Genomic DNA, 22534 nt, shown 5'->3' on the forward strand with positions numbered 1-22534 from the left:
CAAAATATGTCATTGAGTTAAAAAAATATGCTAGATTGTCAATCAACGCAATTAAGCTGAGGTCGGATATGTCTTCTTATACACTACGAGTAGCAGATATAAAAAGAATGCCACACTTAAACCTATTAACGACTATAAAATACATTCTACAAAGTTGTTACCACTGAACTAATCGCGCTGAAATCGTAATAATAGTTTCATGTGAGCTCTTATAGTATCTAAACTTCTATATATGACTTTTGTAAAGAGCAACTAGAGGTCTCATATATTATTCATTTGTTTGCCAGAGCGTCTAATTGTTATGGCAGCCACAAAAAAGCCAAACAACTTGTTTAAACAATGTACAAACCGAAATACAACACAAATAATTATGACTGTAGCCCAGTGTCAATAGACTACGAGAGCACAACAAAAAATGTGTACAGCCAAATAATTAGTGCAAAATATCACAAGTTTATTTCATGTTTTTTTGTTGTCAGCATTATTCTGATTGTTGTACTTGAATTTCGGCGTGAAGAGAGCAATGTGTGTTAACGCACAAAATTATAAATCTATTAAGCAGTTAATATTTTTGTGACTTGGGAAAAAATTCTTACCTCTTTTGTCTTGTATCTATTTTAAGCGCTAATTAAGTAACTTGACTTGTATTTTCACTTTCGCTAAGCTTAATACTAATATTATGAAATATCTTCATAGGACTCAGAGATAAATTTTATAGCTGAAGATAAAGTCTGTGTGTCTTGATGAATCTCTTAATAAAAAGTAAGTACATTAATAAAAATTGCAATTTCGAGGGCTTTGCAGTATTTTTCAGTTTTACTCCATTATATGAAATGAATATAGTATTTGAATTCAAGATCGATACTTGATTTATTCTTGCGGAAATGTGATAAGTGGAACAATGTGCTTCAGAAGTACACGGAATGCTTCATGATTCACATTAATAAACAACAATAATTTGCAAGCAAATCAATTTCCCACCCTCAAGATGAATATGTGTGATTGTTCCGAAACATCATTATAATAATTTGCATTAATTTGCTAACTAAAATCTCATCATAAAAATATAATATAATCGACGCAGTAAAATCGATTTAATCTGGTACAGCTAAAAAGTTATTTTCGAATAGATGTACTATATAATGAACAAAACTTTTAAATTGCAGTAATTGAATTAACAACAATGCGTTTGTTGGAAATCCAAAAAAGATATGCGAAACTGGTTAAGGCTAAAAATAGAGCAGAGTAACATTTTTGAATTTGATTTTGATTTGATTCGCGACTGAGACCAGTAACTAAAATAATTGTAGATTACCAATTAATTGTTTCGGCTTCACTGGAAAGTCAGCTGTGCTCTCGCACTCACACCCATGTTAATGATCGTGTTCGTGCTCGTATTTGCGCTCGTATTTACAGTTAGCGCCCCGTCAACTGACGCAACACAACGACAAACAGACGAATGATCAACAACAGCGACAGCAACAATAACAGCAATAAGCGTAGCAACAAGCGTAACAACAATGTAATCGGCCGTTGATTTATCTCGTTTTAAGTTCTCCGCATCCACTTGTCTAGGTTTTATTTGAGTCTCAGCAGCGCTGGCAAAAACACATGCCAATCACAAACGCTCCCCGCGAATCGAAATCGTTGACAATTTCACATTACATGCGAATAACAAATCGCAAAATCCAAAATCACGTTTTACAATACTTACGACTTTGCGTTTATTTTTGGCTTCCGCAAAAAGTATTGTTTGTGTGTTCGATTTTGGCGTGAATCTCGGGATATATAAGGGACAACAGCTTCAACATGATATTCGGTCGCTGCACGCGTAAACAATTGCTCACAATGAGTGCTCTGGCCGCTGGTGCTATCCTCGCAATCGTTGCCATCAGCGTCTTCAGTCAAGTGGAGTCCAAAGAGCCGCCATGGGCAGCGCATCGGGCGGCAACCAAAAGTGCTTCAAGACGCGGCCAAACACAACAAACTCCACACTCGAATTGGTGCACATTGTGTTCAGACATGGCATACGCACTCCTGTTGACACCTTCCCCAGGGATCCCTACGTCAAGGATAACTTTAAGCCCACCGGCTGGGGGCATGTCACAAATGTGAGTAACAGAGTGAAGACAGCCGAAGAATCGACAAATTAAAATCGACAAATTTAAATTAGTAATCAGAAAGTAAAGGGAAGAAAAATGTACAAATCTAAATTAGAGACGAAAACTGTAAAATAAAATTAACAAAAATTAACGACAAATTTAAATTAGAGTTCAGAAAGTAAAGAGATACAAAAGCTAAACAAATTTATATCGGTGAGCAGAAATTCCAAAATCCATTCAAAATTAATTATATAAGTTCTCATTTTATTTCCTTAACTAAATCTGTATCAGTAATTGTTTTTAAAGTTACCGGATCTTATTATTTTTAAATGGCATATTCAATTATTATTTATTTATTTTGCATATTAAGTTTTGCATTCAATTGAAGTTCTCGCTGCTCTAATAAAGAATTTTGCTACCATTTACATTTTTGTAGAACAATTTTTCATGTTTAAAGAACATTTGAATAGATGTGTTAAGTAAACAAGTTTCTTTAAAAAAAACCTTGCCATAATGGTAGCTGCATTCAAGAAAACTTCCCATAAAATACACATTCACATAGTACAAAATTATAGATTTTGAAATATCAATCAAATTATCGCAATTATCAAGTAATAGTATTAACAATTAATTAATCAAAATAAATGTTTTTAAATCAACTCTCGTGCAGCGCGGTAAAAAGGAGCTTTTCGATATGGGACGCTGGCTGCATCGTCGCTATGGCGACTTCATGGGACCTTTCTATAGACCAGACGTAAGTAAGACATTGTGTGCAGAGCCTGTTCGATATTAATTCCGACATTGTTCTGCCAGAGATTGCATGCTCAAGCCACAGCATCGCCACGAGCTCTGATGTCACTGCAAACCACATTGGCGAGCATGTTTGAGCCGCGTGGCACGGCGATGGAATGGAATCGACAGCTTAACTGGCAGCCCATTCCCATTGTATCTGAGCCCCTCGAACAGGATTCGGTAAGCGAAAGCTTCAATTAATTGCAAAACAGAGTAAAACAAAGCGTCTATTATTTTATGCAGCTGCTGTTGGTGCGAACACCATGTCCACGTTACTTTGAGGCGCGTGATGAAGTATTCAAGTTGCCTGAAGTGATTGCCGAGCAGGCGCCCTTCGCCGATATGCTTAACGAACTGTCGAACTTGACCGGCATGCCCATGCGGAATGCCGAGGACGTCAACTCGCTGTACATTACACTACTAGCCGAGCAGGAGTTTGGCTATAAGCTGCCCGTCTGGGCCAAGGATTATTTCCCCAAACGCATGCAGTTTCTGGCCGAGCAGAGCTACGTCTACAATGCGTATACGCCCGAGATGCAAAAGATCAAGGGTGGCCCGTTTCTGCGCAAAATGTACGATGAAATGCTGGCCAAAGAGTCGGGCACTTTGAGGCCCAAAGATCGCGGCATGTTCATCTACACGGGCCACGACTGGACCGTGGGCAATATACTTTCTGCTCTGGGCATTTGGAAGCGTCAAATGCCACGCTTCGCTGTGATGGCTATCTTCGAGACGCATCAGAATCGACAGACGGGCGAATACTATGTAGAGGTAGGGGAAATTACAATTATTATTATATATTTCTTAAATTTTATATATCATAACTTCCATTCCAAAATCACAACTTATGTTAGAAAAGTGATCCTAAAGTCTTTTTTCTTCTTATTGTTTCAAGTTAAGAAAATTGTAGTTGCAATGTTGCATAGTCAGATTTTATTGTAATTGAGATTTCTTTGTTTATAGATCTTTCTGCGTAATGACGAGTTTGGCTGCCTGGAGCAGCTGAAGCTGGCTGACTGCGAGCTGCAATGTCCACTGCATCGTCTCATCGAGCTGAGTGAAGCGGTGCTTCCAAATGAACCTCTGGAGCAACGTTGTCGCGCTCGAAGCCCTGATTTCGTGGAACCCCCGCCACGACCAATTGATCAGCAGTAAATTATTATTAGTACTACAATGATATTATTGATATGTATGTATGTATGTTAGACATGTTAAACAATTTGTGGCTTATACTCAGACAAAAGTCAGTATTAGAAAGTAGCTGCTAACCGCGATTTCGTGGGAAAAGAATCAAAATAAAATAAACATTAAAATCTTTGTGTTCATTGCTTCGTTTTTTGGCAAGTAATTCGCTTATTGTCAGTGAATTCTATGGGCTCAAGCAAATTATATTTAATTTTGTGTGTTATTAAAGCACCGTTTTATTTTGTTGTCATCTTTTTTTATTTCTTTATGCGCATCATCATCGTCATCATCATCATTGCGAAAGAGATGAACGCAATCTCACACTCGCAGTCGCACGGCAAAGATAACGCAAATACAGAAAGTATATATTCTCAATTCTCTCGAATTTGTTCTACATATTCGCGACTTAAAAGCAGCTCGATCTCTATCCACACAGTCACTAGACGCCTGAGTCTCAACGCAGTTGGAAGTACGCGCAATTGAACGCTCCAAACAAAATGTTTGCCAAGCAAATCGTCGGGCTATTGCTTTGCCTTGGCTGTTGCCTGCTCGTCAGCGGTGGCATTGTCAAGGACTCGCAGGACGAGCAGCCTAATTCAGATTCTACGTTGGAACTTGTGACTTTGGTAAATAAAAACGAAAAATTAAAAAAAAAAGTGCCAAATTTAATGTGATTCACCAATAATTTCACACAATCACTAGACCAGAAAATGATGCAAATTGTGTGTTTTCGGCTTTTGAGTTTGCTTAAGTAATCTGTTCAATTTCGCAATTAAGGGCATCTGATTAATGCAAGTGAAGCTACAGCGCAATTTATTATTTTAATTTCGAGTGTTACTATAGAGCATGAGAAACTGAACTTTCTGCGTGTATTCTGATTAATGTGCTATGTAATAACATGTCATTAAATATAATTTATTTATATGCAACGGAGAGTGTAAGTGACTAGTGACTCCCAAAAATTCAGATATAATAAAATGTGAAACAAAAATTTGCCACATGTTCTTAATATAGATACATGACTGCTTCGCGTGGACCGATGATAATAAAAAGTTTATCTCTACCTGAAGCCAACAACCTATTGCTAAAGATTACTTCCTCTGTAGTCTCATATATTTCGTAAGCAGCAAGTCAATAGTAAATGCCATTCACTTGTCATAAGTAAAGGGTATTTAATAGGCGAATTCAATAACACATTGCAAAATGTTTAACAAATTTGAACTTTAACTAGACCAGTTTAAACCACACTGCGTATACTTAACAAAGCGCCAACCAAGTTGAACATTAATTATGCCGACGAAACCGGTACAAACTCAACAAATGCCAGTTTAACATTTGCTGCAAATAACGATGTGTGCAATGCAATAAACTAATAATATTAATGGGATACTAAAACAATTAAAAATGTGCTATACGCGATTTGCTTGACTAGCTGAGACCCTGCAGCAAGTTCTAAAGAATTAAACATTTAAAGTTAAATTTGCATAGATATAATACGTGTTTCATTAGCTGGGATTTCTATATCTTTTGCAATCAATAACATATAATTAACATTTTAATTTCATTATTTATAAACATAATAATGATTGTAGTAGGTAGATAGACGGCATAAGTTCAACTGTGTTCATCATTTGATAATTGCAATTCTATTTTATTGCACTAACAAAGAGCTATAATATTAAGTTAATTAGAGTTTGTGTATAATTAAAAACCACAGTTTTTTGATTAATGTATGCACTACAATTATTCAACGTGAATGTTATTTCAACAGCTCTTTCGACATGGACCACGCACACCTGTGAACACATATCCAAAGGATCCCTACTTGAACGAAACATACGAACCCTATGGCTGGGGTCAATTAACCAATGTGAGTCAGTGGAATACTTAGTTAAATTATTGTATTTATCTAATATATATTTGTGCAATCAATAGGGTGGCAAATTGGAGCTCTACAAGATTGGAAAGCAGCTGCGCAAACGTTATAGACAATTCCTGCCTGCCTACTATCGCCCGGATGTAGGTTTAATTAACATATAAATTAAAGCTAAATTTGTGACTAATCGATATTCAAACAATTGACAGACGGTGCACGCACAATCCACAGAATCATCACGCACCATGGCATCACTGCAGATGGTGTTGGCCGGCATGTTCCCGCCAGAGAATACGCCCATGGAGTGGAACAAGAAGCTCAACTGGCAGCCCATTCCAATTGTGACCGAGCCAGAGAAAACTGACCTTGTAAGGATGCAACATGCCACCCTCCTATTAGTTTATGGCAATTCACTTCAATAAATTTCATTTATTCACAGCGTTTGCGACAGAAGGTTCCCTGTCCCCGCTACTACGAGGCAGTTTGGGAGGTGATGCACACACCAGAAGTTGTTGCTTTGCATGAGGCGAACGCACAACTGATGAAGGAACTGCACGAGTTGACGGGCTTCAATGTCACATATTCGCATCATGTTACCGATATCTACATCTCGCTGCAAACTCAGCTGGCTTATGGTCTGGAGGTTCCAGAATGGGCCAAGGACTATTTCCCGATAAAGATGCGACCGCTGGCAACTAAATCCTACACCTATGATGCTTATACGGATGAGATGAAAAAACTTAAGGGCGGCTATTTTCTGGCCGATCTTTACAAGCAGCTGCAGGCAAAGATCGCTGGAGAACTGAAGCCAGCCGATAGAAAATTCTTTATTTACTGCGCCCACGATTGGACCGTGGCAAATGTGTTGAGTGCTCTGGATGTGTGGGGCACACAGATGCCTCGCTTCTCGGCGCTCATTGCTTTTGAGTTGCACAAGCGCAAAGATACCGGCGAGTATTTTGTGGAAATCTACTTCCAAAACGATCCCAGCAAGGAGCCAAAGCTACTCCAAGTTCCTGGCTGCGATAAGCAGTGTCCCGTTTCCAAACTGGTGGAGCTTTCCAAAAACGTTCTGCCCGATGCTCCCTACGAGCAGATGTGTGTGGCCAAGGGCACCAGCGATGGCACGATTATTACATATCACTAGTGTGAAACGCTTTCAGTCCAATCGAATAGTATTAACTGTGTTTAGTCCAACTATATGTCTATCTACTCTAAACTCTTTATAGTCTAAAGATTACTGTCTACACAAATCTGTATAGTTTAAATATATTTCTGTCCACACTAAATTATTTACTTGTATTAAAACTAATTTTTTACTTGTTTTAAGTCGGTTGACTTGTATGGCTATGAAACACTCAAGAAATCGATCTGTACCATATGTCGACCACAGAAAACTTTTCCACTAGAATTTCACTTCTGTGTGCCCCATTAGACCTTTAACCACAAAGGTTGATGTCTAAGCTAATTACGAAATTTTGCCAGAGGTTTGACAGATGGGTATTTTCGTGTCAACTTCCTAAGGAACTATACGCTTGATTTGTAGGTTTCTACTCTGAATTTTATTGACTGTGTTCATCTGGACTCATTCTCTGATCATACTCGGACATAGGTGAATGATTTTAAAAATACGAATTTACTATGAATAGTTCGCCAATAGATATTCGTAGACATAGTCGAAAGTAAGCAACATAATTGCACCACCGGGACCCAGGCGCATCACTTTAGGCAACAGACCCTTGTAGAGACCACGGATGCCTTCCTCGCGATAAACGATGCTTATGGTTCGGAAGGTGCCCTCGTATTTGATCTCATTGGGCACTGGCTGTGGACCCTGGATGCGAGACTTGGCCACATCGAAGGGTGTATTGAAAAGGCAGCCCAAAGTGCCCGCCGTGAAGCCAATAATGATCTTCCGCACAAACTCCCACGACGCATTCTCCGACTTTGGCACCATGTTCTTCACCGTGTGATAGAAACCGAAGTAGACCGTATTGAATACGCCATTGCGTCCAACTGTGGCAGTTACACCCTTCAGCAGTCCTCGCTTTCCGAAGCCCTCGCTTTTAATGATTTCTCGAGCCACCGAGTACGAGGTTCGCAGTTTCTTTGTACGATCCGCTTGCTGTGTCACCTTCACCACCTCAAAGGGATTCACTACGAATGCCTCCAATACGCCAGCTGTCATGCCAGCCAGCGAAAACGAGAGCGGAGTTGGTTTCGCTGAGCCAAACTGAAAGAAATGTCGCGTCTGCTCGAACACCAAAAACTTGATAGCTCGCTTTGGGGTCTCAGCCAAAATGGGTGGAAGCAGACCCTTCCAGAACGATAGAATTCCCTCCTGACGGTACATCTTTGCGAAACAGTCTAGCACCCCATTGTAAATTACTTCAGATGATCCTGCTGATGGGTTGGCTTGGAGTTGCATGCGTGTCTTGACCACGTCCAGAGGCTGCATGAGACACACCTCAAGGAATCCGGCGGATGCGCCAGAGAGCACTTGGAAAGCAGCTTGCTTACCGGGGGATATGTCCTGGGAAAATTTCAAGGTGTTCATGTTTGGCTATTGAATCGGAAAAAACGGATTAAAATTTATAATTTCAAAGGGTGTGCATTGCTTTTTGTTGTAAAGTTAAAAACAAAGTGAAAGTAAATATTTATTTAATCATATTTCAAAAGTATCGAATAGCGTTACGCATGTGAGACTAAGCTAACTAAGTTTAATAATTTAATATTGCCCAAAAATATAACTAATTTGTAATTTTTTAAATATAATTTATATTAGAAAAAGTAACAGCTTAGTAATAAATTAGTGTAGACAATTGGTTGATACAAATTTAATTCCATTTAATTGTAACTCTTCTAGTTACTATAAAAATGGTATGAATAAATTTATTTAAAGCTGTTAGATTTCGACAATAAATTGACACACTATTATATCTGGAGCTTTTAATTCATTACAATCGTAACTCTTCCATATCGCTTGAATATATCTAATATACTAAAATTAACTATAGATTAACATCAAGCGAGTCTTATATAAATGCTCTACCTCGTTATGAGTGTTGTGTGATTGATTTGCACGCTACTAAATTAACCTATGCCAATCTGAAAACTAGTGTGCGTGTAGTATTTACTGCTCTCTGCCGTATTTGAAGGTGGTTTGAATAGTTCTTGACAGCACTGTACATGCGTCATGTCAATATTTATATCCATTCAACAATCATAACAAATGCTTTTTTTGCAGACTGTTTGATAAGCCTTGAAGATTAGATAACTAGAATGTTTGAGAACCACATAACTAATGTTAATTTGCGAAAATACAAAAAATGATAAACAAAATTTATTTTAATTGATATTTGTGTATTAAAAGAAGAAAGTTCAGATTACAATGATTTTTTTTATTACAATTAAAGTGTGAAAAGCATTATATTAGTAGATGTGGAATTACTAAAATTAATAAATAAATAAAGTAATTTCAAACAACTTATTTGTAAATACATTTTTTGGGTTGCATAATTTACATTATAAATAAAATGCTTGGAATGAGTAGAAAATTATACAAATTTAACAAGCTCGTCTCTATATGTTTTGGGTATTTAAACTTTGAAATTCTATATTTTACTATTATTTTACTGATAATATATACTTAAATTCTATTTTTTTAAAACTCATTTAATTCTGATACTCCCCTTTAGAAACTATTGTGAAATGAGAGCTTCACAGATCTAATAAAACTTACTGTGCACTTATTGCAAGCAAGGCAGTTGGAGTTGGTAGCTTTCCACGTGTTAAATTGAAATGAAGTAATTAGTAATATATGTATATTAAGTATACGCAAGCCGTTTAAGGACAGCAACAACTTCCGTGCATTATAAAGTGACATGTAAATTTAAATTCGGCAATTTAACAACGTTGACAGCAATTAAAGGCAACAAGCAAAAACAAACTTGCATAATAAGTAATTAGCATAAGTTCGATAAACAAACAATCCACCTGCCAAGATTTATTGGCCGAGAATTCGGTGACGAATTTCTTTGGTCATAAATTCGGGCAGCTCCGAAGAAGACCGCAGATGTGATTTCCAATGTGATTGTGTGGCTTTTATTGTGCTTGTGTGTGTGTATATGTTTATTTGTTAGTGTGTTTGTTATAAATGTAAATGTTGATATGTAAAGCGTGAGCGAGATTTAAAATGCTTCAAATGTTGGGGCATTGTTGTGGCTGCTGCTCAATGTACGATCAGTTGTGGACAGCACAACACACAATAGACCGACTCGACAACACTAGCAACAACAACAAATACAACAACAATAACTACTAAAAGTAACAATCACAATCGGAAAAAAAAAATAATATAATTGTCAGAATCGTCGGCGAAACGGTGACGAAAGCATTTGGCGATAATGAAACGATAAAAGACACATACATATGTTTCTCTCTATGAGGTTTGGACAACGTTGCGTGGGCTTTGACTTTGTCTGCTGTGCGAATTGAGACAGTACGGCGTAAGAGCTCTGCCGAACAGCTGACAACTATCCGCTGTTCGTCGCCCGCAATCGTTATCCGTCATTATCCGGTTATCCGTTATCGAGTTGTTCGCTTATCTCCGCTCACGGTTTGTCGAAAATTGAAAATATTACGCGTCTCATCAAGCAACAATGTCAGTTCAGTTTGTCAAAGCCAAACATATTGTAAAACCATATTTCTTATTGTCTTTGCATTGGATGATAACAGAAATATAAGACAAATAGAGCTCGAAAACTCGTATTCAAATGCTGATGAAAGAAAGGCGCCCTCAAAACCCGTTCCCAGCGTCTTGGTAAATTAACAACAATACCTTTTGTTTTTTAATTTTCAATTTGTTAATTTGCTAATTTTTGTTGTTGCTGTTGTTGGTGTTGGGTTTGTTGTTGCTGTTGCTGATTCTTGTTTTATGAGCAGCATAATTAAAGACGCCGAATAACACAAAAAACGCAAAAAAGCCAAAAAATCAAATACGAAAGAAACAAAATAAAAATAACAAACAATATAAAAGTTGTCTGTGCGTCTTCTGAACTGTGTTTTGTGGTTGTTCGGACCGTGTCAACGTTCCCGCTCCGCTATTAGCGCTCCGAACTCAGCAAATTTATATACAAAAACAATAATAAAAAAAAAAACAAAAACAATAACCGCGAGACCCCCCTCGGCCTCAAAATCCGAAGCCCAATCCCAATCTCAAGCACCGGCTAAATCATATAAAGCGGGTCTACAAAATGCCGCGTTCGCATTTCACTAGAAGGCATTGTCTAGCGATGACGGGCGGATTAATTGCATTGGCGCTGCTGATCTTGTGCCTCACACACACCACGGTGATCACGGGTAAAATTACCGATCCCGGCACCGATGAGTCTACCCTTGAGCTGTTGCATGTGGTAAGTCTGTGAGCCGACGAGCAACGAACGGTGAATTACGAACTGCGAACGACTGCAAATCAAATCAGCTGTGTTTATCACACTGTGCAGCATGAATTGCGTTTAGAATGCAAGCAAAGTGTGTTGGCTAAAGCGGCTAAACAAGTGAATAAAATAGTGATGCTTAACGTGCGGGAAAGTATTGACAAACGATCAGAGATTGATTTAATTTATTCTATTCCACATATATTTATAATGTGTTCAAAGAGTGTTCAGTGTATAATGCACTTCTGATAGACGTTGATTGTACACAGAGAATGCTTGTAACTTCTTCGAGTAGTCATTATCATCACGTTTCGTACTTAATTTAATTAAAAAATCAGCTGATTGGACAGTTAACTTTGTAAACTTGACATTGGCAAGTCAATGCCATTTACATAGTATGAATGATAAAATAAAATTACATACTTTTGATAGTACACCAAGTAATTTATACGCTGTTCATGTCAGCACTTTTGTTTTGCTGATTGTGTAGCGGAGTGTATCGTAGCATTTAATTATTGCATGACATTATATTAATTTAGTACGTTGCGGGCAGTGGCAATAGTCGTATGTCGAACGATAAGAGAGCTACATGTGTGCGAATGAGAATTTCCATTAAATATGTATCTTCGGCACAGAAAGTGAGGGTGATCCATGAACTACATTCGACCCAGTTAGAAGGTGGGTAAATTTGCACACATTCGATAAGCGTAACATATCGAAGCTAACGGCAAACAAAAACTGACAGAGTGACATGTGAAGTGTGCTTTGAAATATTAACAGCTGCTTTAATTGAGATTAAACACAATGCAAAAGCCAGCATTCTAATTATAGAACATATTAAGTATAGACTGTTGAGTAATACTTGTATAATGACGACTTGAACACGATTCAATGTACATTCAACTCAAACATTTATTTGTATGTAATGTGTGATTATCCCAAAGGTATTCCCCAGTGCAAGTCAATCTGTCAAGTTGGAGATAAATTTCCCTGTATCTCTTTAATCATTCATGAAGTAGAAACTTTCCCTAACTATGCCTGATAGTGATTTTCAGGTTATAAATAAGCTGACATACTTTTTCAAGGACAAGTCTAAAAAGGTAATCATAAAGTAATTGAACTTGACTTTGTCAGATAAGAGCTTAAACGCAAATAGATAAAGATTTATATCAGTTGAAAAACATAGAAATATTATTATATTTATATTATTTATTCGGATATATTTCTGCATGTATTGTCAATGTCATTTCCTTATTATTCAAATCTTACAACAACTTAACGATAAATCTGTAATACGCGTCATCCACGTCAAACAGCGATGCGAAACAAAGGCAAACAGATTTAAAACCGGCTACAAACGCGCTTAATTACAATTTAAGATACTCGTTTCACCAGATCACAAGAAAAAAGAAATAAAACCAGTCTAGCGATGTATTTCAAATGGTCAGTCCACAAATTGCGACGCACTTTTGTTACATAAATGTAGATTTGAATTTTTTCGTACAAACTAAAATCTAAATATTGATGCACTGGCGACTTAGTTAGCTGATAGTTTAGTCTAGTTCAGGGCTGGCGACCTTCAGACGAGGTGAGACTGGAAACTGAAAGCTGAGAGCTGGGAGGTTTTCTTATCAGCAAATTGTCCACGCGCGATTCAAATCGAATCGCAATTGCTGCTTGGAAATACTTCCGCAAATCTTTTTAATTGTAATGTGGCCAAAACGTGCATGACCACAGCAAAGTTTCCCTGTGGTTGATGTTGCTGTTGTCGTAGCTGCGCCTCTGGCTGTTGTTGTTGCAGCTGCGCTTCTAGCTATTGTTGTAGTTCTGCCTCTTTCTAGTATTTGGAGATCGCTGCTGGTGTTGGCAACACATGCTTGAGTGACTGCCTCGCCTTCTCTCTGTCTTTCCTTCTTTCACACGAACGTGTTCTCGTTTTTGCTTATCAGAGTCGCGTGCGAGTTTTAAATTTGTGATTCTCATTGTTCTCGTTGTTCTTGTAATTATTTTTGCCGTTGTCGTTTTGCTTTTCATTTTCGTTGAGTCATTAGACATTGACCAGACACCCACATTAAAGCATCAATGACATGAGCTTCACAAACCGAAATAAGATGAGATTATGTTGAATTTAGATTTATTTAAGAAAACTGTACATTTTACTTTTTAAAACCTTTTTCTAATATTACAGCAAAAATGCCTTTAAATGTTTATTTTTATATACTTTTTACGAATTTATCTTATTTGGCATTTGGTAACTTATCCAGTAAAGTTTTGATGATGAAAAATTACTCGCTCCTTGTCTAGCTAAATATAAAGTATACGTATGTATTATCATATGTTATTTGATACTGTGAAATACAAAAATACTAAAATATACAGTATTTGGTATAACGATATACTATTACATACATAATCATACATATAACACATGCCTTCAACATATATTTTTGTATCATTATTTTATGTTAAACATTGCGCTACTTGAAGCTAAAGCCATTGCATTGAACTAATTAAAGCAAGCAAATCTGGTCACTAACACTGCATAAATTTTCTCAAACATTTTGCAGGTTTTCCGACATGGGCCACGCACACCGGCGGACACATATCCAAGGGATCCCTATGTAAATGAAACCTACTATCCATTTGGCTGGGGACAAGTAACAAATGTGAGTGGAAAACAAGTTGCAGCACAACTTTTGCCCAAAAAATCGCAAATAAAAACAAAAAAGAGAACCTACGAGTTTTCTCGTTCAACCCGAAAACCGCAGCAGCAAAGCATTTAAATAAATTGAAATGCAAATGTTTGTCGTGTATAAGCGGAGGAGGAAGATGGCTTGATGTTTCTGCCTTTGCCTCTTCCGCTGTTTCTGAGTCTTCTTTTGCTTCTGCTGTGTGCATGTGTGTGTGTGTGTGTGTTGCATTAACATATACACATGCATATGTTTATGCAATTGCAAAAATGCAAGGCATTTATTATTTTATAACGTTGCTATATAAGTCCCGTTCTCTCTGTATTTCGTTCTCTGTTGCTGTGAATTCTCCGGCTGTTGTCTCACGTGCCATCCGCCCACGCCATGTAATAAATCAACGCTCAGAATGGCAAACGCGAGCTGTTCAACATTGGGAGCTGGCTGCGTAAGCGTTATGGCAAATTTCTGGCACCCTACTACAGTCCCGATGTGAGTAACCCAACGCTAACGAACCACCAGATACCCGTTCTCGTTTCCAGTGAACGGACGCACGGACGAACGGACGGGTGTCTGATAGTGCGGACGTTTACAAATTGCAAAGCTCAAGCGCGTTTGCCTCATCACTCAATTCTACGTCTTTTTCGCTATCTTTCTCTCTCTCTCTCTTTCTCTTCTCAGTTGTTGCACGCACAGGCAACGGGTGTGCCACGCACACACATGACCATGCAAACGGTTTTGGCCAGCTTCTTTCCACCGAAAGGCACGGCCATGGAATGGAACAGCAAATACAATTGGCAGCCCATTCCAGTGTTCTCACAGGAGCTGAACGAGGATACGGTACGTCAATGCCATCAATAATGATGCCATCATCATCACTTCAAATTGATTTATACCCTATTTCGTCTTGTCCCCTCGCACTGACCGAATTAAGGTCTAATTCCATTTCACATTTGTCTACACACAAACTAAGAAACTAATTCAAGCCGTAAATCCAAATGATTAATTTCAAATTAAATGTATTTATTGTATGTACAAATGAATATGCCTTAAGTGTAAATTGGCATTTCTTTTATGATTTAAAAAAACTTGCGTTTTATACTTTTAACCAAATAACCTTATTTACTTAATTTAATTAATAATGTGCACAATTAAATTTTAATATTGCCTCATTATAAAACCACACAATTAACTACTCATATATATTTTTTTATAAAACGAATTACTCATTTATTTTTACCCAATTCATTACAAAAAGTTTTAGAACCACAAATTTAATTCGAAGCAGAATTCCTTTAAATCCCTTTATATCCATTAATTGGATTTTGGTTAAAATTCCAAAAAATTAAATTTAGATACAAAATGTGAAATGCCAATGAAAACAAGAATATTTACAACTAATTACGCTTCTGTTCCTTTCACAGTTGTTGCTCGTTCGCACACCCTGCCCACGATACTATGAGGCACTGCATGAGGTATACGAACTGCCTGAAGTTAAGGCTGAAATTGCACCATATTTGGATATGTACAAGGAGCTGGCCTCCCACACTGGACTCAGTTTCAAAGAACCCGAGGATGTGCAGTCCCTATATCTGACATTGCTGGCCGAGCAGGAATGGGGACTAGACTTACCCGATTGGACTAAGGAATACTTTCCCGAGAAGATGCAGTTCCTAACCGAGCAGAGTTATGTGTATAATGTGTACACGCCCGAAATGCAAAAGATAAAGGCGGGTCCGTTCCTGAAGAAGATGTTCGATGAAATGCAACAGAAGCGCAATGCCACATTGAAGCCCGATAAACGGAAGCTGTTCATTTATACTGGTCACGATTCGACAGTGGTCAATGTGCTGTCTGGCCTCAAGATCTGGGAACGTCAATTGCCACGTTACTCGGTGATGGCGCTGTTCGAGCTTCACAAGAACAAAGACACCGGCGATTACTGGGTGGAGATCTATTTCCGCAATAATCCTAAGGCGCCGGCTCAAAAGTTGACTGTGCCCGGCTGTGATTTCCAGTGTCCATTGGACAAGCTGCTGGAGTTGGCCAAGGATGTGGTGCCCACCGAGGCAGATGCCAATCGTTGTGATGCCCAAAATCAACAGTTCACAGAGCCACCACTACGCGGACCTTAGATATAAAATGTATTAGATGATAGGAACTATATGTCACTTTCTTCTGGAATCTTACAGGTGCTACAAACACAAAACTCAGGGAGCTTAAAGTTTAGTTAAGTCAACAACTAGTTTTTAGTCTAGCAATACAATGCAAAAACTTATTAAAGATCAAGTCGCAATTGTCCTTCATCCAGTGTTTGAGTTCGCGCCAGGCAACCATAGAGGCGGGCAGGCTCATGTGGCAGCCAAGTTGGCTCATTTCCGCTTGTGGCGCCGCCATTGCCCAATAGGCCGCTTCCGTTCTGCCTTTTTCCAGCTCCGCAAACAACTTCCGCACTTCTATAGCCCGCTCTCTACTTCGCTTCTCCCCTTTCCCTCTGTGAGCTTGTGTGTCTCTGTCTGAATCTCGCCCGCCCTTTGGCTTTGCTCATTTTTGCCAAGAGGTGACATTTTTCGCATTGCGGTTTACCATAAACTATTTCATTGGGGAGTTGTTGTCTGTGTACATTAGCAGAGCTCCCTGCTCTATGCTCCAAGCCTGAAGTTGCCATAACCCTCGCACTCCCCACTCTCCACTTCCCATCCAACTTCCCATTGTTTACTCGTGTGCGTTGCCCATCTGTCTCTCTCGTGGAGCAACGAGTTCGCTTCTCTCTCTCTTTTGGTTTGTTTTTTGCACATATCTGTAAACTTTATTTGTCAACGGGACGCATATGCTGTGTGTGCTTGCCAAAAAAAAAAGACAAAAAAACAAATGGAATAAAATAAAAATAAAATAAAGGATTCATATTCTGTAGCTCGTTCGTAGTCGTTATTGTTGTGTTGTCTGTTGTCAGTTTGTTGTTGCGTTTAATTTCGCTTAATTTGATTTTGGTGGCACTATAAGGCAGAGTACATAAAGGAAGTAGACGCAATGCCAGACAAATCTGCATATTCATATATGTACATATATGTATGTAGCTGTCTCTTGTGACTAACGACATGTCTGTTTAACTTTAGCTGTATTTGGACTCCATATTAATATTACAGAAAATATATGTTATCTTGACTGTAACGTAAAAGTCAAATTTTACTGGTTTAACTTATTTCCTGTAGCGCACATAAATTTGATTAACTTTTTTCACTTTTTTCAGCCTAAAAGCATGCAACGAAAATATAAACAAGCTAAATGAATAAAGCAGTTGTCTTCAAACTGTAATTCTTTGAAATAGCTCTGGGTTTGAGTCGCTGCTAGACTAAGTTTTATTTACAATTTTCTATTACAATTGACTTGCCTAAATTTTAAATGGAAATCTGATTGGAAAGCGGTATTATGCAACACAGACCTGCTTATTAAATTTGTTATGCCTAATTCACGTATTATGACACTCTACATACTACTTCAATTGCACTTCATAAAAATTCAACCACAAACTCTTAATTTTTCACGGCATCTCCTTCCCATTGAATTTGTGCGAGCTGCAATAAAGCTGCACTCAGTGTCGGCAATAAAATTTCACTACCTTTTTGACAAATGAAACGTGCAACAAACAAGACGCCAAAGCAACTGCAGCAGCAGGCGCATAGAAACTGAAACAGCATTGAGCCAGTGCCAACAAAGATTTATGCGTTTTACAGGGTCTACGCAGTTTATGCGAAACTAAACGGCAAACAGTTTGAGTGAAGAAAGCAAGGAACAAGCGAGCCTCTGTACTTTGTACTGACCAGGTCTGGCCTGTCCGACGGAAGTCAGCCATGACAGCGGTTGCCTTTGGCTGGCAAACATGTTTTGCATGACAGTGCAGGCAGAGATTGAAGGCGGAAGGCGGAGGCGAGTCTATTGTGCCGTTTTAAAAGACTGAACTGCACAGAGCAGAGCCTGGCAGCGGGCAAACATTTGTGCAGCTTATTAATATGCATCCCATCTCAGTTGCAGCAGCTCTAGGGGATTACGTTGCAGCAGCGGCAGCAGCAGGTGTCTCTCACACTGAGACGCCGCCTCGGCACTATTCTGGCTCCACCTGCAATCGACAATTTTATCTACTAGGCCAAGCGCAAAGTTTTTCGCTTCGTATCGAAAAGTCGTTAGTAAGCTGACCACAAAAAGCCAAAAAGAGATGTGGGCACTTGCCCATAAGAACTCCAACAGCAACTGCAACAAAAACAAAAACCAAACTAAAAGCGACCTGTGGACGAAGTTAGCCACCAAAAAGGTTTTATGTCTTAGTCGCAGTCGTCTTGATGCTAAAAAATTAAAGTTTACCCAAAGACTTGCACTTAATTCTAAAAAACTTTTCTCTACCGAAAACTTTTCTCACTCACTGAGCTTGTCTCTGCTTCTCTAAGTAGATTTGTTAGCCCAGCCATATGTCTACGAGCAGAGCTAAAAAATTACTGGCTTGTGGGTGAAACACTTGACCCACCTCAGCTATCACCTAATTCCAGCATAATAATGTGTGCGAAATAATACGTCTAATAAATTCGCCAGGCCTTCAGAATGACAGTGAAAAAGCAGCACGATTTATCGAGTAGAAATGGATTTTTTTTGCTGGAAATTTGTTAAGTACTATAAATTGTAATGAAAATAATTAAAAGAAGAGTCTCTTGTGATCTTCAATTTAAAAAAAAAAACAAGCTAAATATATTCACACAACATTTAATGTTTTACATGGATAAAACCATTACAGAACATAAAAATTGGTTTTATCATTTTAATATAAAGTACTATGAATAACTATAAATTAGAAATTAATAAGTAATTGTACTAAGGTATTTTCATATTTTATATTCATTTATTATTATACAGCTTTTCAATAATTTCTAAAGATTAATTCACCAAGTTCAAGTTAAAGTTATATTGACTGAAAGCATCATTACCACTTGTTTATCAATTATGCTTTGCCTCTTAGCTATGACAACTTAAAATTTGAGTTGTACACTTTTACTATTACTCTGAAACATTTGAAACAAAACAATACATCAACTCGTTCGCTTGAATAACTAAAAAATTAATCACAATGAAATTCGGATTTTTAAGGGATAGGCTTATTTATTTCTTATTCACACTGATAATAATGGCTGCTTGTTTGGCACTAATTGCGTTGTTTTCGGGCTGCCGTCACGAATCGGTTAAGATCAAGACAGTTGGGATGCACGTATTTCTTGTGGTGCTGGGTCAATTCCTGCTAAATGATACAATTAAATTCCTATTGATATCCATCGATAAGGCCACTTGGCCGAATCTGCAGACAACGTTCCTGAACGAGAGGCGTCCAATTGTGCACACACGCACTCAATATTTGAAAATGCGCTTGAATATTTTGCGAGCCCAGTTGAGACACGGACAGGATCATATCAATGAACCACTCAATCTGAAATTTCAATTGATCTCCCTCGATCTGTGTCTCTACGGCACCTATTTCCTGTTGTTGACTTCTGTGGTGCTGGTGACACGAGACGAGCTGCTCTATTACAACACGGATATGATGAAAAAATTATTTTCGACCAACCGTACTTATACTTTGGGCTTGAACTACGTACAGGAGTTGGATCAGTTCTACACATTCGTAGAAGTGTCGTTGATCAATGCCTTCGATTCGAAGGTTAAGGAAACAGGCTACAGGTCCTGGATGTATGGCGATCAAACTGCCAAACTTGGCGTAATTCGATTGCGTCAGCTGCGCCACAAAGAGGATTATCATCTCGGTTGGGGATCGTCCCAGTTCTCTAGTCTTGATTATATGCCCAACTGGAAGTTACCCTACGAACGCATGGCTTACACTGATAAATATTGGAACATCTATTTGCCATGGCTGCCGTCATCGGTTAGGTACAGTACCTTTGAGAAAATTTTTTTGAATCCTAAGCAAAACGGCTACTGTGAGAATTTTCCAGAGACAATGGGTTATATTACAATGTTGGCGCGTAGTCGCAACAATAGCATGAAGGTGCTCCATTATCTTGAGCAAAACAATTGGGTGAATACACAGACGGCTGCTGTTTTCATTGATTTCACTTTATACAATGCGGATGCGAATATCTTTACCATTTGCAATTTGCTGGTGGAGCGAACGCCATTTGGCACTTTGGTACCTCGTGTCGACGTCCAAAGCATTAAATTGCAAGTCTTGGATCAGCTGGGCACACTCGGTCTAATTGTGTCCATCATATATGTGTTGGTGCTCATTCAGTTCTCCAAGACACTGGTGGTCACACTTTGGTACGAGCCATCAAAGCTGCGCAGCATGTGGAATAAACTGGACTTGGTCATTTTGGTGCTCAATATTCTGGTGGTCATATTGATCATCGTACAGGAGTTCATGGTCTCGACGCTGCTCGAGCAAATTGAGTATGCGAACAAGTTGCAATTTCTGGACTTTCGGAGACCCGCGATTGTGAAGCATGTATGCAGCATTGTCCTCGGAATCCTTGTGCTCTTGACCACGTTGCGGCTGTGGAAGGTTCTTCAATTTTCCAGCGTCTTTCAGCTCTTCTCACATGCTCTGTTTAGCGCGTGGCAAGCTCTGGCGAGCACCGCATTACTTATCTCCATTTTCCTGGTCGCATTTGGCATCGCTGTGGCAATCATCAATGGCAACAATACGATGAATTTTAATTACATAATGAGAAGCATTGCCAATTCGTTGTGCTTCTCATTTGGCTTCAGCCAACACATCAGTCCCAATGATCTCTTCTATGGTGGAGTGGGCATGGGCATAATCCTATATTTGATACTCACTTTTGTGATTGCACAGCTGCTGATTAACGTATTTGTCTCGACGATCAATGGATACTTCGTTTATGCCAAGTCGGTGCGTGATGCCAAAGCTCAACAGCCGATCAATTTTCTGGAATTTCTGCATGTCGAGTACCACGGTGTCTTTGAAATGTTCCGTAAGGTGCCCTGCATCAATCGTGGATATCGCAGCGGTAATCGCACGGTGGCTGACTATATCAAATATACTTTGGATGACAGACATAAGAAGAGCGTTAAATCCAAACATCATGCATTGGCCATCAGATTTCAACAGGGCGATGAAAATTTGGATGAGGCCACGAAGCATGAGAATTATAAGAAACGCATTGTTCGACTCTATAATATTGCAAGCGTAATGCAGACTCAAATGCAACTGTTGGAACACTTCTGGGAGTTGGACGTGGATAAAACTAAAAAGGATAAACCAAGATCGCCCAAGGAAGAGGACTCAGAATCCGATGAAGATTACAGTGTTTAATTATAAAATAACACAGACATTTTAAAGCTACAATTACTCATTTTAAAATAATGAACTTTAAAGTTCATTAAACTACAGTAACCTTGTCAATAAGCCACGAGACCTTGACACACATTCACAGTCAATTACACACATACATAAGTATGTTGTTGCTTGAATAAATAATTGCTGCGGTTGACAAAAATGTAACTTCAAAACAAACCATTTAATCCGCTTCTCAATGTGGCCCATAGCTGCGTTCACTGCAGCCAATTATTTTTGCTAAGCGACGTGAGTTGCATTCAAACTTATTATTGCTCTTTTGTTTACTTTTGCTAAAAGCACCATAAACTGATTAAAAATACCTAAGTGCAGTCTCAATTTGTCATAAGGAGAATTTTTTTTTGGTAGGAAGGATGTTTATTTTAAGTCGTTGTTCTTATAGCAGAACTGGAGCAGCTGCAGCAGTGTAAGCCAATGGAGAGCTGTAAGCAAGGGGAGCAGTCAGAGGAGCGCTGTAAGCCAGAGGAGCAGCCAATGGAGAGCTGTAAGCCAGTGGAGCAGCCAGAGGAGCAGCAGCGTACTTGGCAATGACTGGAGCAGCAACTGTAGCAGCCAATGGAGTAGGAACTGGAGCAATCACTTGAGCAGCTGCGATTCCATTGTAGTTGCGGGCAATCACTTGACTGCTGGTGGCAGTCACATATGGAGCAGGAGCAGCAACAACGGCAGCTGGAGCAGCATAAGCCAATGGCTGGCTGAGAAGAACTCCAGGCTTGGCAGCAGCACAGGCGATGAGAGCGAAGATAACAACGGCCTGTGGATCAAATGGATTCTTAATATATCCGATGGATTATCTGGAAGCTGATCAACTTACGAATTTGAACATTTTGTTTTGTTTGTTGATTTGTTTACAGCTCGAAGACTGGAAATTGTTTGATGCCTTTTAGCAGCTTTACTCTGCAATTTATATAAAAACTGCGAACTTAACTTGACCTTAAGTCCAAATGTTTTAAATTTGTAGGTGCTGCGACGTGTTATACATAAACAGCATTAAACAACTTCAAGTACAATATAACGGAATGATAATGACTACAAAATGCAAAAGAAACAGTTAACTGGTCTTACGCATAGCAATGAATTAA

General features: G+C 38.7%; 6 protein-coding genes across 7 annotated transcripts; 4 read left to right on the forward strand and 2 right to left on the reverse strand.

The window, feature by feature from the left end:
- Nucleotides 1-1594: 1594 nt before the first annotated feature.
- On the forward strand, nt 1595-4202 carry LOC132793175 (prostatic acid phosphatase). Its single transcript, XM_060802870.1, has 5 exons — nt 1595-2111; nt 2773-2856; nt 2916-3074; nt 3138-3665; nt 3858-4202. Exons 1-5 carry the CDS (start codon nt 1929-1931, stop codon nt 4047-4049), a joined length of 1146 nt encoding a protein of 381 aa, XP_060658853.1. The 5' UTR covers nt 1595-1928; the 3' UTR covers nt 4050-4202.
- A 300-nt stretch (nt 4203-4502) lies between these two features.
- LOC132793174 (lysosomal acid phosphatase) lies at nt 4503-7244 on the forward strand. Its single transcript, XM_060802869.1, has 5 exons — nt 4503-4705; nt 5851-5949; nt 6015-6098; nt 6165-6323; nt 6395-7244. The coding sequence occupies exons 1-5, from the start codon at nt 4577-4579 to the stop codon at nt 7100-7102; spliced, it is 1179 nt and encodes a 392-aa protein (XP_060658852.1). The 5' UTR covers nt 4503-4576; the 3' UTR covers nt 7103-7244.
- A 250-nt stretch (nt 7245-7494) lies between these two features.
- On the reverse strand, nt 7495-8632 carry LOC132793176 (mitochondrial 2-oxodicarboxylate carrier-like). The gene has a single exon (XM_060802871.1). The coding sequence runs from the start codon at nt 8510-8512 to the stop codon at nt 7595-7597; it is 918 nt and encodes a 305-aa protein (XP_060658854.1). The 5' UTR covers nt 8513-8632; the 3' UTR covers nt 7495-7594.
- Nucleotides 8633-10191: 1559 nt separating this feature from the next.
- LOC132793173 (venom acid phosphatase Acph-1) lies at nt 10192-16381 on the forward strand. Of its 2 annotated transcripts, none has more exons than XM_060802868.1 (6): nt 10192-10281; nt 10900-11369; nt 13961-14059; nt 14489-14572; nt 14762-14920; nt 15505-16381. In XM_060802868.1, the coding sequence occupies exons 2-6, from the start codon at nt 11211-11213 to the stop codon at nt 16213-16215; spliced, it is 1212 nt and encodes a 403-aa protein (XP_060658851.1). In that variant the 5' UTR covers nt 10192-10281; nt 10900-11210; the 3' UTR covers nt 16216-16381. The 2 variants fall into 2 exon arrangements, with proteins under 2 accessions (XP_060658851.1, XP_060658849.1); XM_060802866.1 differs by having other exon boundaries at nt 10213-10777.
- Nucleotides 16382-19116: 2735 nt separating this feature from the next.
- On the forward strand, nt 19117-21674 carry LOC132793171 (polycystin-2-like). Its single transcript, XM_060802864.1, has one exon. The coding sequence runs from the start codon at nt 19194-19196 to the stop codon at nt 21408-21410; it is 2217 nt and encodes a 738-aa protein (XP_060658847.1). The 5' UTR covers nt 19117-19193; the 3' UTR covers nt 21411-21674.
- Nucleotides 21675-21771: 97 nt separating this feature from the next.
- LOC132793180 (cuticle protein 38-like) lies at nt 21772-22534 on the reverse strand. The gene is made up of 2 exons (XM_060802878.1): nt 22267-22534; nt 21772-22206 (listed from the first exon to the last, which is right to left on the reverse strand). Exons 1-2 carry the CDS (start codon nt 22276-22278, stop codon nt 21829-21831), a joined length of 390 nt encoding a protein of 129 aa, XP_060658861.1. The 5' UTR covers nt 22279-22534; the 3' UTR covers nt 21772-21828.

This window comes from Drosophila nasuta, chromosome 3, assembly GCF_023558535.2.
Source record: "Drosophila nasuta strain 15112-1781.00 chromosome 3, ASM2355853v1, whole genome shotgun sequence".
Taxonomy (NCBI): Eukaryota; Metazoa; Arthropoda; class Insecta; order Diptera; family Drosophilidae; genus Drosophila; species Drosophila nasuta.

Excerpts from the sequence above, each read along its gene's own strand:
- LOC132793175 (XM_060802870.1), top strand. The coding sequence starts at position 1,929 with ATGGGCAGCGCATCGGGCGGCAACCAAAAGTGCTTCAAGACGCGGCCA. Across the intron at positions 2,112-2,772 it reads GCTGGGGGCATGTCACAAAT|CGCGGTAAAAAGGAGCTTTT; the intron begins GTGAGTAACAGA and ends ACTCTCGTGCAG. Across the intron at positions 3,666-3,857 it reads CGGGCGAATACTATGTAGAG|ATCTTTCTGCGTAATGACGA; the intron begins GTAGGGGAAATT and ends CTTTGTTTATAG.
- LOC132793174 (XM_060802869.1), top strand. The coding sequence starts at position 4,577 with ATGTTTGCCAAGCAAATCGTCGGGCTATTGCTTTGCCTTGGCTGTTGC. Across the intron at positions 4,706-5,850 it reads CGTTGGAACTTGTGACTTTG|CTCTTTCGACATGGACCACG; the intron begins GTAAATAAAAAC and ends TTATTTCAACAG. Across the intron at positions 6,324-6,394 it reads AGCCAGAGAAAACTGACCTT|CGTTTGCGACAGAAGGTTCC; the intron begins GTAAGGATGCAA and ends ATTTATTCACAG.
- LOC132793176 (XM_060802871.1), bottom strand. The coding sequence starts at position 8,512 with ATGAACACCTTGAAATTTTCCCAGGACATATCCCCCGGTAAGCAAGCT.
- LOC132793173 (XM_060802868.1), top strand. The coding sequence starts at position 11,211 with ATGCCGCGTTCGCATTTCACTAGAAGGCATTGTCTAGCGATGACGGGC. Across the intron at positions 14,573-14,761 it reads CACCCTACTACAGTCCCGAT|TTGTTGCACGCACAGGCAAC; the intron begins GTGAGTAACCCA and ends TTCTCTTCTCAG. Across the intron at positions 14,921-15,504 it reads AGGAGCTGAACGAGGATACG|TTGTTGCTCGTTCGCACACC; the intron begins GTACGTCAATGC and ends TTCCTTTCACAG.
- LOC132793171 (XM_060802864.1), top strand. The coding sequence starts at position 19,194 with ATGAAATTCGGATTTTTAAGGGATAGGCTTATTTATTTCTTATTCACA.